The following is a 17604-nucleotide window of genomic DNA, read 5'->3' as shown; positions in this document are numbered from 1 at the left end:
GTAAAGAAATAACCTAATACATAATTACAAACTAGGTTAAAATAAACAAATCTTACCAAAGCGTTGTAGCACGCCTAAGTCAGGAATCACAACCACCATGTTGTTTGTCAATGGTGGTCAATAGTGGTTGTGATTCCTGACTTAGGCGTGCTACAACGCTTTGGTAAGATTTGTTTATTTTGTAACCTATTTTGTAATTATGTATTAGGTTAGTTCTTTACCTGAAGAAGAGATCAGATTGCAGATCTCGAGACGTACTATTATTGATTTCTTGTTTCACTGAACGATGGCAAATGTCCGGAAAAATCCTGTTTACTTCACAATCCTTCCATTGTCAAAAAAAACCCTCAAACAAAGCATATGTCTATATAAGCCTAAACACAACCCCACTTCAAACAGTACACCAGCACATCGCTCGAGTACAGAATGCGTCTCAACTTATTATATATTCCAGAGCAGTTCCCCTTACAACCGCTCCCGAACCCTACCTCTGGCTACACTGGCGGTACAAGCCCCGGGATACAATACCAGCGTAATGTATCTTCTAGGTTTATGTAGCTCATCAATAATGTACAATAAAATGCTACAGAAAAATTATGTTACTCTGTACAAATTGCCATTGGTCTTATAAGCATTTGAATAACATAACTATAAACGAATGACATGTCTTTACAGCAAATCTTGTAAGACGAGTTTCGTAAACAATTGGGAATCTTGGAAAATTAAGAAATTACGTTTACTAAGATTAGGTTAAAAAAATTAAATTAAATTAAAAACTCTACATTTTTATCTAATGGTATTCAAGAGTTCCGCCGTTACCACTTGGTATAGTGGACGGCTTTAATGGGGTACGGTATAAGACATCCTGGGATCAACTTCCGCCGAGATGCTGAAAAGTATCCAATGCCCAGCATTACGAAATAAAATGCTTCACGCGTAGTAAAGTCTGTCACTGATAATGGAAGCGATGTGGAAATATTACAACGGGAAAATGGTACAATTAATTGTATCGTTAAGGTTCGGCATACTAAATGCTCTATTGTCATTTTTATAAATAATACCATTATAAGGGTTTCAAATTAGTAACATATATCAGGTGGAGTCGTTCGGGCATCTGCAACCGGAAGAACCAAGCGTCACGATTATTAATACTAAAGTACTGCAGACCCAAAACAAACTATAACTCCGAACTCGCGTTAACTTTGGCAATTTATAACAGGTCTATTTATGATGACCATGTCTTTTTAACACGACTAGCATTGTATTTTTCATTGAGGATCATTCATCAATCAACTGATAAGTAACCTAATGAATGTATGAGCTGTGACTTTAAAAACACACTTTGGATAAACAACGTGAAATTATGAGGAAAGTGCTCTTGTTCTCTCTACTTTGTAAAAAAAACTAAATTGAAAACACATACCCTAACAATTCGCTGACTCTAACAACGGCGAAGATATTACATCGTTAAAACTATTACTTCTTATGGCCTTTGTACCACAATATGTGTTATAATCCAACCAGAAATAATAAAAACTATATAAAATTCCAATATTTAGGAATGTAATTCCCAAACGATTTTTGGAGGAACGCCCAGAACCACAATGCAAGATTGCCTACAGACAAAATACAGATTGACTTTGACTTGACCCAAATGATACGTGACGGTCATTTCGATTTTAGTCCCATAATAAAAACGTTAATTTAACAATGCTCTTATGGGACAAACTCGTTTCGGGAAGTTTCGTTAAAAAGTTGAACAACGACAAGAGAAACGCAGCAATGACGTAAGTAATATCCTCTAAGAAGAGTCCGCTAACCCCGCTATGGTACTGAACTGTCAGATGTCATGAGTCGACACGCCTGAGCTACGACTCGCGGTTTATACACAAACTTCAGCTCCACCCCAACCCCCCCCCCTCACCACCGCACAACCACATCACCAACCGACAGCAGTTCCTGAACTTAGTTATCTTGCGAACTAAAAGTTACACACATCTTGAGTTACGGCCCCGGTTACCACGTTTTGGCCAGAGTCCACTTGTACGCGCGGTAAAACTTGTTTAGAACAAAAGTTATATTACGGACTGAAACCTTCTCGGGCCAACTGTATGTTTTTACTGGACACATTTTTCAATTTTGACACAATGTGTTTTTATTACTTCGTTACTAATCACGCGTAGACAGCTTTAAAACAAACTTTTCAGAAATATTAGAATTATTTATTCTCAAAACTGAAAGTATCGTAAGTAATTTTTTATAATAACCCCAAAATAGATGTGTCAACCAAACTGTTCATTCATTAATGTATACACAGAATCAGATAGCTTCCTATGATAGTAATAAACGTTTAGGATGAAATTACTACTAGCCATATTAACTATAATCATCTAAATCCACTTAAATCATTCCTTAAAACAGTAGGCCTACCGTTTTCATTACCAGGCAGAAGTTTTAGGAGCTAGAGATTCATATATTGCAAAGTAATTGATTATATGTTTGAAATTTTCGTCCTTGAATAAATAGTCCTTGAATCTAGGGGATTGGGGTTTCTGGGTGGGGGAGGAAACAAGATAAGCACGGGTAGGCATTGAAGAGGACAATTGGGATACCAATATTCATGCAACGGGATAATTTATGAGTTTTTCGGTAACTTTTTCCTCTATTTCGGTATTTATGCAACAGTTTCTACATATATGGTGAATTTCGATTGTCGTTTTTTTGTCTGACTAACTCTCGGTCTTGTTTGCCGATACGCATCTTATTAGCACATCTTACTGTTAAACTAAGTTTTCACATTTCGTGGTTGGTCAGATTTTGCTGTGTTGTGAATTTTAAATTAAAAATACTTAATTTAAAAAAAATTAAATTAGCCATTCGTACACTAGTTGTGCTGTTTGTGTGATAGTCAGCTTCTAGAATAATGGATTTACCTTCTGAAAGTTTTACTTACGGACAATATGTGTAGCCGTTGCTTTATCAAGTTTTTGATTGTTTTATAATGACGTTCTGATATTGTGTAGTTTGTCTTCTAGTTGAGGATGCACTGTTGTTTTCTTTGTTTTAGACCGGATTAATAAGTTTGTGATAATTAAACATTAGTGATAAGCCTGTTTGAATTTTATATTTTACTGATGGGTATATCTCAGGGATTTTTCATCGTACGTCGCCATCCGCGAGGGGAAGCACCGCGGGAATGTCCCGCTCCGCGCTATTGCTCGCAGGCATTACCGTTAGCCCGTTTAACCTACTAGTGAGTGCATTTTACGAGATAAAAAATCTTTACGAAATTCAATTGTTATCTGTTGTGTGTTTATTCAAATTTCAAACGTTTCCTTTAGAAAAACAACAAATATTATGAAGTAACTAAAGTAAACCATTAAAAAAGTACGTATGGATATACACATTTAACGTAGTCGCCCGCCTAACAACTAATGAACCACTAGATACGTAAGCAAAGAGTTTACTCCACAAGATATATATATATATATATATATATATATATATATATATATATATATATATATATATATAAAAGATTGTATAATGAAAAACTGAAAAAAATGCTTTATTTTTAAAAGCGATCGTTCTGGCAGTGTTTAATTTTTGATAATAACACAATTACTGGGCTTCCACGACTCAATAGTCACCGTCAAATCACCTTTGTAAAGCCGAAACGCTAGTTTATGATAATATCCTGTCCATTTGAACGATGCCCCCTTCAGTATTACGGACCCCGATCGCGCTTCTCTTTAAATCATGGACTGTGCTTTGACTAGTCTTTGGTATTACTTTATTAAATTAGTTCACAATAAAATGTTACAAATAGGTAACTATATTTTTTTCGTGGGCATAACAAATTTCATAATATTTATTAATTAAATGTTACAAACAAGGTTTTGTAAATAGTTCCTGTATGCACTGGTAGGCTATAACATGAGACAGCTAATATGGTTTATAATTGTTTAGGGGCCACGGCCCTACGGACAGATTATATTAGCTTTGGAAACGGAGAGTGTCCTAAAACCGAATGAAAATTAATAGTCCACCAGTACTGTGTGAAAAATGAAACTATACCTGAGTTTCAATCGACTTTTTAGGTCAGTATTCAACAATAGTAGCACGACAAGCTGGGAATAACCGAGACAGGTTTTATAGTTTGGCCACAAAGTCGGGACGGTCACTAAAACCTGTACGGATGTATGACTATAGCGGGTCCACAGATGGAGGGCGAGGGGGTGAGGAGAAGAGGGTAGAAAGGCGGGATAACAGAGTTAGCTTTGTACGTGTGTGGACTCTGGAGTCGAGCGGTAACTGTCATTTAGCCAACCTGCCCGCCTCACATGTTCCTAGCGGTAGGGGTTAGTTGATCCAGCACGGCACCTTTCAAAATTATGCTGCAAAAAATGAAAATATATATATACTATCCCTCGTTGGTATGAAAGTAAGGAATACAAATTATTTCTTGAAAAATTACTGATTTCTTCTAACATCGATCGTCATAGACCACACAAATTTCGAATAATATATAAAAAAAACAGAGCATGGAGTCCCAATTGGATATAACACAAATTTATTTATCCCCTGGCTTTCATTATTAAGATCGCTCACACTTGTTCAGCTATTACAAAATAAAGACGAACATTTTTTAAGGAGAGGGCGATCCATTTTAAAGCCTTACTATTTTCGACATATCCTCATGGGTCATTGGCCTGTGTGAGGATCTTATCAAACAGAATAAGGTCAGGAGTGTACACAGTACAAGATCTGACAAAAAGTGGTGCACTCACAGACAGGATTTGAACTTGCGCTATCTCTAACTCAGATTTAAAGTCCGGACGTCTTAGTCTACTCGACCATCGGCAGTCCCAATTTAAATGTCAACTTCTTGGCAATAATTAATATTTCCATTATGATAATCTTTGGATAACCCATTATGTCTATTTGTGAGGTATCAATTCGACAGCTTTTGGCAAAATAGCCCACTCGGAGAGAGCTATCCGGCGCTGGTTTCCGTTTCCATAATGTCTTCGTTGTCAGACAGGAAACCATCAAAATGGGCCAAACAATACTTAACGGTTTAGGACAATCTGCGCCCGACAGTTCCAAGGCAAGGTTGCAGAGGTTAATACAGTGACAGTATCACAGTTGTGGTCTCGAGACCAACGTAGTAATCTAGTAGGTGAAACAGTTGCTGCTAGATAAACCAGGTCAAGTAATAACGAGCGAAGTTCCTCCATAACAAGGGGACTGTTAAGTGATTATGTATTTTACAGACAGTTTTTATACAGCTGTATTTCATGTTCAGTAGCAGCTTTGACTTTATTAGTCACGCAAGATATGACTCATCTAATCCAATAAACTGAGGCTCGGCAAAAATGAGAACTCGGACTGCCATCTGTGGAGTGAGATGTGAGGTAGCAAATATTGGAACAATAACAAATACAGTTAGGTGGCGCAGCACTAGCGGCAGACCCCGGAACTAACTGAAATAATTCCCGGGGCCTCAACACATCACATCCGTATGAATGCTTTATCTTTGAGAATATAATTTGATTGGCCCTCGATGAACCTAGGTTAAAACACCCTTTCGCAAGTCTTTTAAGTTCCATTTTGAAATAACTTTCGTTTATATTTTTGACATATATTTTTAGTTAAACCCTTTAGTATACAATATAATTTTTGGGTCTTTTTCGTTTAAGGGCCAGCACAAAAGACCCTAGCTTGCCTATTCAAAACTCAGATCATGCGATGCCTGCCCGCTGCGCAGCGCTTTGCGCTGCTTGTTCTTTTAGACAAAAAATTAATTCGAGCTTGCAAAGTCCAAGCCCAGATCAACTCACCACGCTTTATTGAACAAGAAAAACTAAAGACAGAACTAACGCAGGTTTCATTACAGGCAAAAGATAAGCGGCGCGCGTTTATCACTGATAAGATGAGACGAGTTTATACTAGAAGTAGTACCTGGACTACTGCCCTACGAACTAATAACACCAAAAAAACGATTAAATGCACTGTCAGGTAGGTATAGAGGTATAGTATGTTTGTAAGGTGCTGGCCCTTAAACGAAAAAGACCCAAATTTTTTTTTTTTTTCAAAAAAATGTATAAATTTTAAATATATAAATTATAAGATATTATATTATAACCACAAAACATTATGACAGTGAAAAAAAGAAATTTTTGGTGTTTGGAAACACAAATTTCTAATGCACGTGCATAGGAAAAATATACGTAATTTTTTGATCGTGTGAGTTTAAATGTATAACATTTAGCTACATAGAAGTGTATAATATGTTGAATTACTAAATAGTAGAAAACAGTTACGGTGTAAATGAAAAATCAATATTTAATTTAATAAAATGACAATTACGTTAAAAATTTATCGATTACCTTACCAATACCACTTGAACAGTGTATGTTGTCATGGCTGAATACAAAACATTAAGGTCGCTAAACATTATAATTTGGTGCTGTAATCCCAAAAAGGGCATTTGTAATATTCATTAACCTTGGCGTAAACAAAGCTGTAACTCGTTACTGTAAAGCCTACGTAAGTATCTTAACTGCCTTGTTTTCAAGCTTATGGGCCTACATCCTGGAAATAAGCTGCATGAAATCTATGAGAAAGTTCGGCGCTCCACGGTTTTGCACTGGAAGAAATACTTAAAAATGAGGCAACAAGAATAGGTTGTATCTGATGACAGTGAAGATCCTGGAAATGGAAATCCATATTCCCGTGAGCATTCTTAATCATTAGTAATTGAATTTCTTATGTTTTTTTTTAATCTTTCTTTTATTATCTGTGTAAATTTTTATCAAAATTACTTAAGTAGTACATATAAAGTTATACAATTTTCATTTTTATATATCTACCACTTATAGATACAAATGGTACAATATTTTAAACGTAGGTTATAATGTATAGAAGTTTTTAATACAATTTTACTATTTTTTACATAATTTTTAATCATGGCCAACGAACAAGTTTCTACCTTTGATGATTTACGAGAAAAATGTACCAGAGTTGACATGCCGAGACTAAAAAATGGACCACTACCCAATCGCATTTATTTTAATTCTGATAAAAAACGTAAAACGTATTCTAATTAAATAATAATAACCATAGAATACTTTGGTTCCTTACGTTGGCTAAATTTCCCGCTTTCTAAATTACAAAGTTTGTTACACAACTAAAGATTAACACAAAAACGGTTTAAACAGAAGAGCGACAACGAGGGTAAAAGTCCAAGCTATTAATGTCATTACTATACATCGATAAAGGCACCAAAAGGTGATGCTTGGTTAAAATTCTTGGGGGTAAAGGGTGTAAAAGAGTCCCGCGCACATGCTTGATAATTCCCGAACGATTACAGGTAAAGCAATAAAACTTGGTACATCATTACCGCACTAATAAATCTACTTTTTAAAGTAACTACCATTTTTGATCGTCTCTGGGAGATGACCCGCAAGGAGTCAGAAGAAAATCTTAAATTAGAGGAAAGATCGAGTAATACACCAAATTAAAGATTTCTATTAGTAGAGTACAATGCCGTAAATCCGACCTGAAAAGGTTCACTCTAAAAAATTACGCAGGTTTAAAGTTTGAAACATTTACAATGTAGGTCCTGTTCTAGGTGGTTTAATATTCTTGTCTTAGCTCAAGTTGTGAAAGTTAAACTTAGTTAATGAATACTGGACTAAAGAAAGATGTATTCTAAAATGTACTTAACAATAATGTGTATTCATTTATTAGTAAATTAAACTTTTTCCAATGCTCCAAGATTCTTCATTAATCATACCTTGTTACAAATTTTTGTTCTGGGGATGGACAATACAATCTAACCACACAAATTAATTAAAGAAAGAAGTAAGTAATTTTTTTGGAAAAACACTTGCGGTTACAAAGAATCAATACCTAAAGTTAATTAGGTGTTAGTTTCAGGTAAGTGTTGTAAATATGTCAAAACTAGTCTCAACAAATATCTCGTCTAGTTATTCGAAACCCAGAGCCAAACTGTATTATATGGATAATTTACCATAATGAAACTTCTTTGTTTTCCCCATGATAGTTGCAACTCTATAGAAACAGAGTCTTTTAATGTACGGACTTGTAATACACATGGCACTTGCAACAAGACACAATTTTTTTCTAATGATTGTAACGAAATAATAAATTATTACATACTAAAACAGTACCAACTCTCAGTGTTAAGGAGCAGAGATATCATAACTTACCGAGTGATGTTAAAGACTCATCATCGGACAGACTTACCTGAAATGAGAAAACTAAATTAGTTTGGTAAATATCATATGTAATACTGGACTTACATGAATAACTGCATAACTATGAATAAATAGAACTAAAAGAAACTACATTGAAAGATCTAAAAATAAAACAAAATCTCAATTTCGATGTGAGTAAAAACATCCTTTAAGACAATAAATAAAACCAATAAATGTTACAAGAAAAATATATGATTCCATAGAAGAGTGAGTATCTAAAAATCTAAAAGGCTTATACAGAATATCTTAACAAGTTATATTATAAATGAAAATCTTTACCAAACACTTTGCAACAAAAACAAGCAACAAACACAATGCACGAACACATGACATGAAATACACGAAGAAAAGCGTTTGCACTAATTAAGCGAGGTTAACAGGGCCATATACGCGATGTTCACCTTGTGTAACAAATTTGCTAGCATTATAACTTTAATCTTCTTCCGCTGAATTATCTATATTTTTGTTGGAGTACACTTAAAAAATATGTGTAGAAAACATTGTATTTCATTACCAGACAATGAAGATGAAGCAAATAACTGGTCCACATTTTTCAGCGTTTCCTTTAATTCTGAGGTGAATTTTTTTTTTTTACTGGCTCTAGTTTCTTATGAAAAGGTATGTAGCCCGTCCTGCTCTATAAGCAATAGACATGTACAGTGTTGCCAGAAAGTTTAGGGACACCCCACATAAAGTGATATACTACTTTTGTCCCTATACTAACAGCAGATTGGCTAACTCTATATATTTCCCCATTAACGCAGTGAAAACGAAGTATTTTGGTGTGACTTTCATTACTTTATGTATAAAATCTTTCAAAATATGAACTTTTTTGTGATTTTAAAATTTTGGATGAAACACCTGTGTTTTGAGACATTAAAATTTATAACTTCTAAAATAATTGTCCAATCATCTTAATAATTGGTACGTTGTTTTAACATAAGATATGGAGTAAATAAATGCAATTGTGGCAACTAGAAAAAAATAACTCACAGTTTGGTGATCGCTCAAAGTTCCTTTATTTTTATTTTTTTCAGAAATGAAAAACTGATAACTTTAGTGAATTGTAGCGCTCGAACTATGAGAGTGGTAGGCAATCCACGCACACCAGCTTGTTCCTCACAAAACAGAAGAAGGGATATTGATGCGCACGCACTCCTTTTTCATAATTTGCTTTGTTGCCGTCAGCTACAAAAAAATTGCCATTTCCGTGTTTGTAAAAAAAAATTAAAGGAACAAAAAAGTTCATATTTTGAAAGATTTTATACATAAAGTAATGAAAGTCACACCAAAATACTTTGTTTTCACTGCGTTAATGGGGAAATATATAGAGTTAGCCAATCTGCTGTTAGTATAGGGACACAAGTAGTATATCACTTTATGTGGGGTGTCCCTAAACTTTCTGGCAACACTGTACTACTTCCAACCAGAAGTTCTACAGTATCTACGTATTTCCTTTTTGTAAATTTGTCTTTTTATTCTATTCATTTTACACTTGATTTCTTTGTACAGTTCTTACTACAAAACTTTCGTCCATAAATTCTAATTTATAAAAATTGTGCACTCGGTTCTTTATATATTTGAGCAAAGAAGGGAATAATCGAGACCAAGTATATACAATTTTGTTCTACTTAAGTACATTGTAATTTTTTCGCACAAACTCAAGTGTGAAAATCTTTGCATTTCATTTTTTTTTTTATTATTTAAAATGTCTTATCAAACCATAGTGAAAATAGAAGATTGAAATTTAGTATAGTAATCAGAATGTTTCTGCTTAGATATTTGATACTTTCAAGTAAGAATATTGACAGCACAACCTGCCCACAGTTTTGTACTACTCGCGCGAGTACCAGCGGCGGCGGTGCCAGTTGCCCGGACAACCGCTCCCTCACTCGACATCCCCAACAAACCGAGGCCTGTATCGATTGTCGCTACCACCGCGCCGTGCCGTGCTGCTCCGCCATCCACGTGCTACACCGCCTAAGAACGCCGAACACGAAGTCAGCTGTTAAGGTTATACTTATCTCAATACACGGTTGATAATTACAAGTCACGTTAATTCACCGTTTAAAACCGTCTCAAATTATCGGTCGCAAAACAACAGTGTTAACGTTTGTTTCTCAGTAAGTTTCTTTTCTCACGTGTTGGTTGATGGCTGGCACAATATGAAATAAAACAACACAAAACTACAGTTTTGAAACCATTGGAGATAGAGACAAACTTTAAATGTAAAGAAAATGTTTATTTTTTAAAGACCTTTCTAATGATGTACAACACGACCTAGGTTGCTATTTGATTTTTTTTTTAGATTGGGGCTGTTAAGTATTTCAAAATTCTATGTATTTTTAAAATGTGTAAATTTTGGGGTAGGGTGGCATTTGATGATATTTTTTGATAAGCCGTCTCATCATTAGTTTTGAATAAAAATATCGTCTCTCTACATTTGTGCAGGTAATTGCAATAAATTTACCCACAAACCCCTGATTTTTTAACGTTTTGGTGTACCCTGTACATAAGCGGCAAGATAGGTTCAAACTTTTTGCATCAAAATAATCAGCGAAGAAATACCTTTAAAATGAGGTATAACTCAACATACCTTTACATTTGAAAATTTTCCAAAAACCACCCCTACCCCCCAAAAACTACCCTTTTGGGGAGTTTTAGAGATTTCTAAATAATTTCTCCAAATTCTTTGGGGTGGAAATAGGGGGGTTTAAGTTGTTACGAATAATCTACCTCGTTTGGTATGGCCGCTATACGTAATGTACGGGTGGTCTGCCTCACCCTGTATAAAGTTATATCGTATCATAATGACCTGTTTCCTCGTACAATATTCATAATCAATTAATTTAGTCACGTTTCGTAGCAAGTTCCTTCATTCGAACATTTTTCAATAAATCTGTTGAATGATATATCACATTCGAATTGTTGATTGATCAGTCAGAACTGTATAAGAAACGAGAGAACACGATAAAATTGCCACAATTTCTATCCACAGCAGTTTGCACAATTGTTCGATACCTCTTTGGAAGACAAAGGTGAAACACGTGAGCGACAACTGCTGAAGCGAATGAAATGCAAGGTGCTGATCCAGAGACAATCGTGCAACAGACAGACAGACAGGCGGACGGATACCTCAGCAATCCACCGGGTAGGAAGGGTAATCAGGGTTGCTACATCGACAGTGGCGATGGGAGGGGAAGGAAACTTGAACCTCTACACCGACGGTAGGCGAATTGTGGCACTACAATATTATTGTACTGGAAACACAGTGGCGGAATTGGTTTATACGGGACACGTTACTGGAGTTGCACAAACAATGGCAGATTCAGACGGGGAACGTGCAATTGTGTGCAATAAGGCTTTTCCATTGCAAAACGATCGCGGGGCATTGTACCATTTGGAAGCAATTATATATAGTACAGTCGTGTTAAATGCAAAATGCAACACTTCACTACACAAACTGTTTATATTGAAATGTTCTGGAACAGTTCAACAGTTTAAACTTGACACGATATTTTCAATCTGAAATCGAGTTACTTATGACTTGAATTAGCATCATCCTTGTAATTAATTAATCCATTTAAGGATGTCCACCTGAAGGACGAGTTAGCAAATAGTCGCAACTTAGTTACTGACAAAGTTTCAAGTCACTGTGAAGGCAGTGAGTGATATGAATACATCTTCCTACCCAAAATGAATTTAGCACGTTTAGAAAATTAGGTGAATGCCATTTCAATACAGCCTAAAGATTCAATACCTACTGTATTTTGGATATCATTGGATTCTAGGAAGTATCGGTAGAAGGAAACTTATGATAAAAGCACGGACACAGGTTTTCTCCGGTCCTGTAAAAAACTCATTTCCAAACGAAGATATAAATATAAGGTGACTATTTTGATTGATTTATGGTAAATCATTAATTTTAAATCGATTCTGTATACAAAATAAAGTTTATTGCAAGTATCCTCGTGGAAGCACCTTCCACAATACAACTCACCAAAAAATGCCAAAACCACTCCCTATTAAAATATTATATATAGGCTACATATACAGGGTGTCCAGCAACCATTCGAACAAACTTTGCCAGTTATTTGTTATTCAATCTTTTTGAAACAAAAATTGTTGAATTGGTAATAAAATACGCTAAAAAAAGTTATCCTGGTGAATTTGTTTTCAAAGTAGCCGTTTCAAAGCTAATACAATTTGAAAATTTTGAACGGCCGCCATTTTGAAATGCAATGAGATATTTGTTTTATTTTTTTCACTGAAAAGGACCAACACTAGGTTAACATAACTGTTAAGTTTGAAATCTGTATCTTAAGTGGTTTTTGAGTAGTAATTTTTTTCCCAAAAAACACATACAGACAGACAGACGCTAAACGAAGCGAAATAGGGCACCTGTTATATTGCATTATTTGTTAGTTTTGGCCTACTGAACAATGTGGCAAAGTTTGTTCGAATGGTTGCTGGACACCCTGTATAGCTTTTGAAAACGATTACTTCCCCAAATAAGCCAAAACAAGTTTAAACTTCTTACAAAAATGTATTTTATAAATATGTCAACCACGTTCTATTGCCAGCCTGTTATGAGAATTTGTAACAACATAGCGGCCGTGTAACGTTTACAAAATTTACTCCGATATTATTTATAAACGTTAAGAAAAAAAATTAAAATTTCTGGAGACTGTTGATAACATTTCCAAAACATTTTCGAGTTAACCATTTTTTTTTTATCTCAAACAGTTTATTAGATAATAAGTACGTGCGCAGAGACCTACTTAAATAGTGAAACATCCTGTATACATAATGCCCATCCCTAGTACAATAACAAATATGCTATAGGAGATCTCTTATTATGATTTGTTTGTTTGCTTGAATTTCGTAAATAATTCATTCGATTCCAGAACGAGGATTAAAACAATCGATAGATCGCCCTATAGAGGCCCACAGAGGCAACCTATCGGAAAGCAATTCGCCGAACGGAATAAGGAAGCTGGTCCCATTTAGGACGAGGAAAACAAATAACCTGAATCCCACTCACTTCCCTTTAGTGAAAATATCCGAAGCATTGATTTGAGATCGGTAAATAGACGTTTCCATATCATTAACCTTTCTATAGGTCTTTAATGGGTATTTCAAATTATTTCTGCTACACGATTAAGATTTCCAATTAAGTTTGTTAATCACGCCATTTCAACGTTATTTAAACACTCTAGCAACTAATTGCCGTGAACCTGGTTAATTCTGAAATAACTTGTTAGTTTTAAATATCATCCGGCAAATCAACTTTGTTCTTTTTTTAATAGCTTTAATTAATTAATTGTTCTATTTCTGTTAATTATTCTATTTGCCAACATCCCAATATTTCTGAATTACTTGTAGCTGCCGCGCTAATGCCTTCCTCAAAGTTTAAGCCAAGAAGATTATCAATGACTTTTTTAAAGAAATGGAAAGATAATTTTCACCTACCTAATTTTAAGTAACAATAATGAGCAAATGATAACCTAAATGCGACCGTTTTGTAACCAATATTGATTTTAATAAGCCAGCAGAGTTAAGACAGAGCAATTTAGACGATCAGATTTTAAGTAGAAGTCAATTACGTCAAATTAGGCCAATTAGCTCCTTCTACTCGATATAGTTTTTAAAGTGCCCAATGAGTTTTACCTGTCTGTGCTAGGTTATTATTTAGTCACCATACACTATTCGCGTCCATTCGCACACTTGGCTCCTCACCAATTCTTCTTTGGTGGTTTGGCCTACTCTGTTGGGGTGTTTTATTGTATTCAAGGTGGGCTCGAGATTGCAATGGAAAAATTGCCTAATACTTGAGAGACTAGCCAATCTGATTTGTAATTTGGGTAGCATTATGTTATTCGAACTTTATCATCAGGCAAGGTTAATTATGGAGTGTGGCATACCATTGAAAAAGAACTTCTAGACCAACAGTGAAGGAACGTTTGGATTGTTAGTGAGAGAACGTCTTATGGGGCTTTTAGATTGTTGGTAAGGGAACGTCTGGATTGTTAGTGAGGGAACATTTGGATTGTTGGTATGGAGATATCTGGATTGTTGGTAAGGGGCTTTTAGATTGTTGGTAAGGGAACGTCTGGATTGTTAGTGATTGTTGGTAAGAGAACGTCTGGATTGTTAGTGAGGGAACATCTGGATTGTTGGTATGGAGACATCTGGATTGTTGGTAAGGGGCTTTTAGATTGTTGGTAAGGGAACGTCTGGATTGTTAGTGAGGGAACTTCAGGATTGTTGGTATGGAGACATCTGGATTGTTAGTATAGGAACGTCTAGAGATTGTTAGTGAGGGAACATCTGGATTGTTGGTATGGATACATCAGGATTGTTGGTAAGGGGCTTTTAGATTGTTGGTAAGGGAACGTCTGGATTGTTAGTGAGGAAACATTAATTGGATTGTTGGTATGGAGACATCAGGATTGTTGGTAAGGGGCTTTTAGATTGTTGGTAAGGGAACGTCTGGATTGTTAGTGAGGGAACATTTGGATTGTTGGTATGGAGACATCTGGATTGTTGGTAAGGGGCTTTTAGATTGTTGGTAAGGGAACGTCTGGATTGTTAGTGAGGAAACATTAATTGGATTGTTGGTATGGAGACATCAGGATTGTTGGTAAGGGGCTTTTAGATTGTTGGTGAGGGAACGTCTGGATTGTTAGTGAGGGAACTTCAGGATTGTTGGTATGGAGACATCTGGATTGTTAGTATAGGAACGTCTAGATTGTTGGTAAGGGAACGTCTGGATTGTTAGTGAGGAAACATTAATTGGATTGTTGGTATGGAGACATCAGGATTGTTGGTAAGGGGCTTTTAGATTGTTGGTAAGAGAACGTCTGGATTGTTAGTGAGGGAACTTCAGGATTGTTGGTATGGAGACATCTGGATTGCTGGTATAGGAACGTCTAGATTGTTGGTAAGGGAACGTCTGGATTGTAAGTGAGGCAACTGCTGGATTGTTGGTAAGGAGACATCTGGATTGTTGGTAAGGGACTCTTAGATTGTTGGTAAGAGAAGTTCTGGATTGTTGATAAGGAGGACTGATTTTGTGGACACTGTTTTGTTGATGTTTTAGTGATTCTCTATCTGACTTCACCAAACCCGCATTTCCTAATACATGATTTCCGTGTGCCTTAATCAGAGACAACGCGCAGTGATTGAATCTGTTACACGACTTATAAACTATCTTAATCGGCCCTTTGCCATTCAGACGTACCTCATTTACTACAGTGTAATTATCTTTTTAAACAGGGCTAAATTAAGGTTTAGCCTTGTTCTTTCTACCACTTCATCATGATTATCCTTCCTTGCTTACGGACACAAAGAAATCACCACGTCGATGTTCTCGTAATTAAAATTGAAACTACACATACGTTCGATTAAATAATGGATTTTAGTTCATCAACGCTCGCTAAAGATGACTAACTACAAGTGGTTCAAGAATAAGCTGAAATGGTCACCAGTTACTCTGCGTCACCACTAAACTGCCACATTGTAATACTGATAAAGCGTCGAGACCAATTACATAACACAGTAACACAATCTCTTGTGAGCATCTGATACCCTAAATATCCCCACAATCTGTAGCAACGCATTACATTGGACAACAATATTATCACTTATGATTACTAGTATATATTACACAATGGGATATCTAAACAATATCCCCTGTAACAAACAATACTCGTGTTATGGTCACGGAAAATCATTGCTGAATTACAAGTATCGAACTTCATAGTTTGGGAGCCATGAGCCCATTTGTAATGTATAAATCTTAACCTAGTTTTTAGTAAAATTGAAATAAATTGATCTTCAGCTGTAATAATATTCGTTGGGTTGAAATGGAAACCCATTGAAAGAGGTTAAACCTACTAGATAAATGCTAAATTTTATATTAGATTATATCTTTTAAAGCTTTACCTAATGAATCGCACGACACACAAATAACATTTAAACTAGCGTTAGCCAACGAAAAGATAACGATATATCAGCTGAAACTGGCAACTTTTAGTCTCTTTATCTCGTTAGTTGACACCGCGCTAATGTATTTATTTGGTTACCAGAGGACTAGTTAGTTAGAAACTTAAAGTAGAAAGTAGTTTTACCTGTAAATAATTTACCACTTGAAATTTTAACTATTTTGATACCTCCATTTAGAAATTCACCAATACTAGCACGACAAACTATAAATGCCCTTTTTAGAGGATATGCTAGTAATGATTATACGAAAACACTAGATTGTTTGCTTTGCTCAGAGTACGTAAGTTATATAGTACAATACGACGTCAGTGGCTTTAGTTGAGCTGTTCAACTCAGTCATCGGCATGTAGAAGCCTGAAAAGATCGAACAAATCGGTTGTTATGACTAATGAATGAGTTGTATTATATATTTAAGTTAGGTAATATAGTATTATTAACTATAACATGATAAGCACAAAATTGCATTAAACAGAAGCACCAAAACACTGCAAAAGCTGCAACAATAACACTGACATTAACACGTACATACAAATATTGGCAACTAATTCGACCTAAGACAATAACCAACCACATATGCTGATATAACCAAGTGTGTATTTGGTTAATATAAATGAAGGACAAGCTTGATGGTTAAATGTGGTTGTAATGTTGGCAAGTAGCAGAAATTAATTTAATACCACAATGTCGAGTTGTAACGGATAGATCCTAAACCTTTCAGAGATCAACCCACGACAATTCTCGTTTATACGTAAGCTACCTAAACCCACTTTTAGATACTTAGTTCCAACCTTTCACAATCGAAAACGATCTCAATGCCGTAACAAGTTTCATAAATACTACCGATTTTAAAAATAGTAAACACGTTTCGATTAATAATTACAATATTTTGTTATGTACCAGCTTATGAGAGCCAGACAAATCCAGTAGTTTAAACTTTGATTTTGCATACAGAAGTGGGTAATTGAGGATAACAGCACGAATTTATGGAGAGAAGTTGTCGGGGTCAGTCAATGTTTTTAGTTTCCGTTGGGAGCGCTGGTTTGTTTCTTTGCTCTCTTTTAACTGCGCTCTAACCTCTCTTTTACGTTTATTTCACCACTAATTATGAAAGTTAAACGAATTTAGCTTTTTACATTCTCAACTTTAATGCAAAATTCCTCCAGCCCGGTTTGGCACTACGTTACTCAAAAGAACTGTTAAAGTGAGTTTTTTTTTAAGAATATTTCCTTTGGGCGTTTACACTGATAAAATGAGAACCTACAAAAACACGACTAATTCGTTCCTGCGTGTATTTAACACTGCACGTACTCCA

At 35.4% G+C, this 17604-nt stretch overlaps 1 protein-coding gene across 10 annotated transcripts in view; it reads right to left on the bottom strand.

Annotated features, from left to right (window-relative positions):
* The window catches only part of LOC124364989 (rho guanine nucleotide exchange factor 11-like), a 770637-nt gene that overhangs the window by 464400 nt on the left and 288633 nt on the right, over positions 1 to 17604 (bottom strand). For 9 of the 10 annotated variants that reach the window (XM_046820861.1, XM_046820851.1, XM_046820856.1 and 6 more), the window contains one exon: positions 8238 to 8274. The exons of the other annotated variant lie outside the window; for it this stretch is intronic. In XM_046820861.1, coding sequence (XP_046676817.1) covers positions 8238 to 8274 — 37 coding nt within the window. The remainder of the gene's footprint in view (positions 1 to 8237; positions 8275 to 17604) is intronic. 10 annotated transcript variants of the gene reach the window in all.

Source organism: Homalodisca vitripennis, chromosome 6, assembly GCF_021130785.1.
Source record: "Homalodisca vitripennis isolate AUS2020 chromosome 6, UT_GWSS_2.1, whole genome shotgun sequence".
In the NCBI taxonomy this organism is placed as follows: domain Eukaryota; kingdom Metazoa; phylum Arthropoda; class Insecta; order Hemiptera; family Cicadellidae; genus Homalodisca; species Homalodisca vitripennis.
Note: the sequence above shows the minus strand (reverse complement) of the source record. Positions and strands in the feature narration are given on the sequence as shown.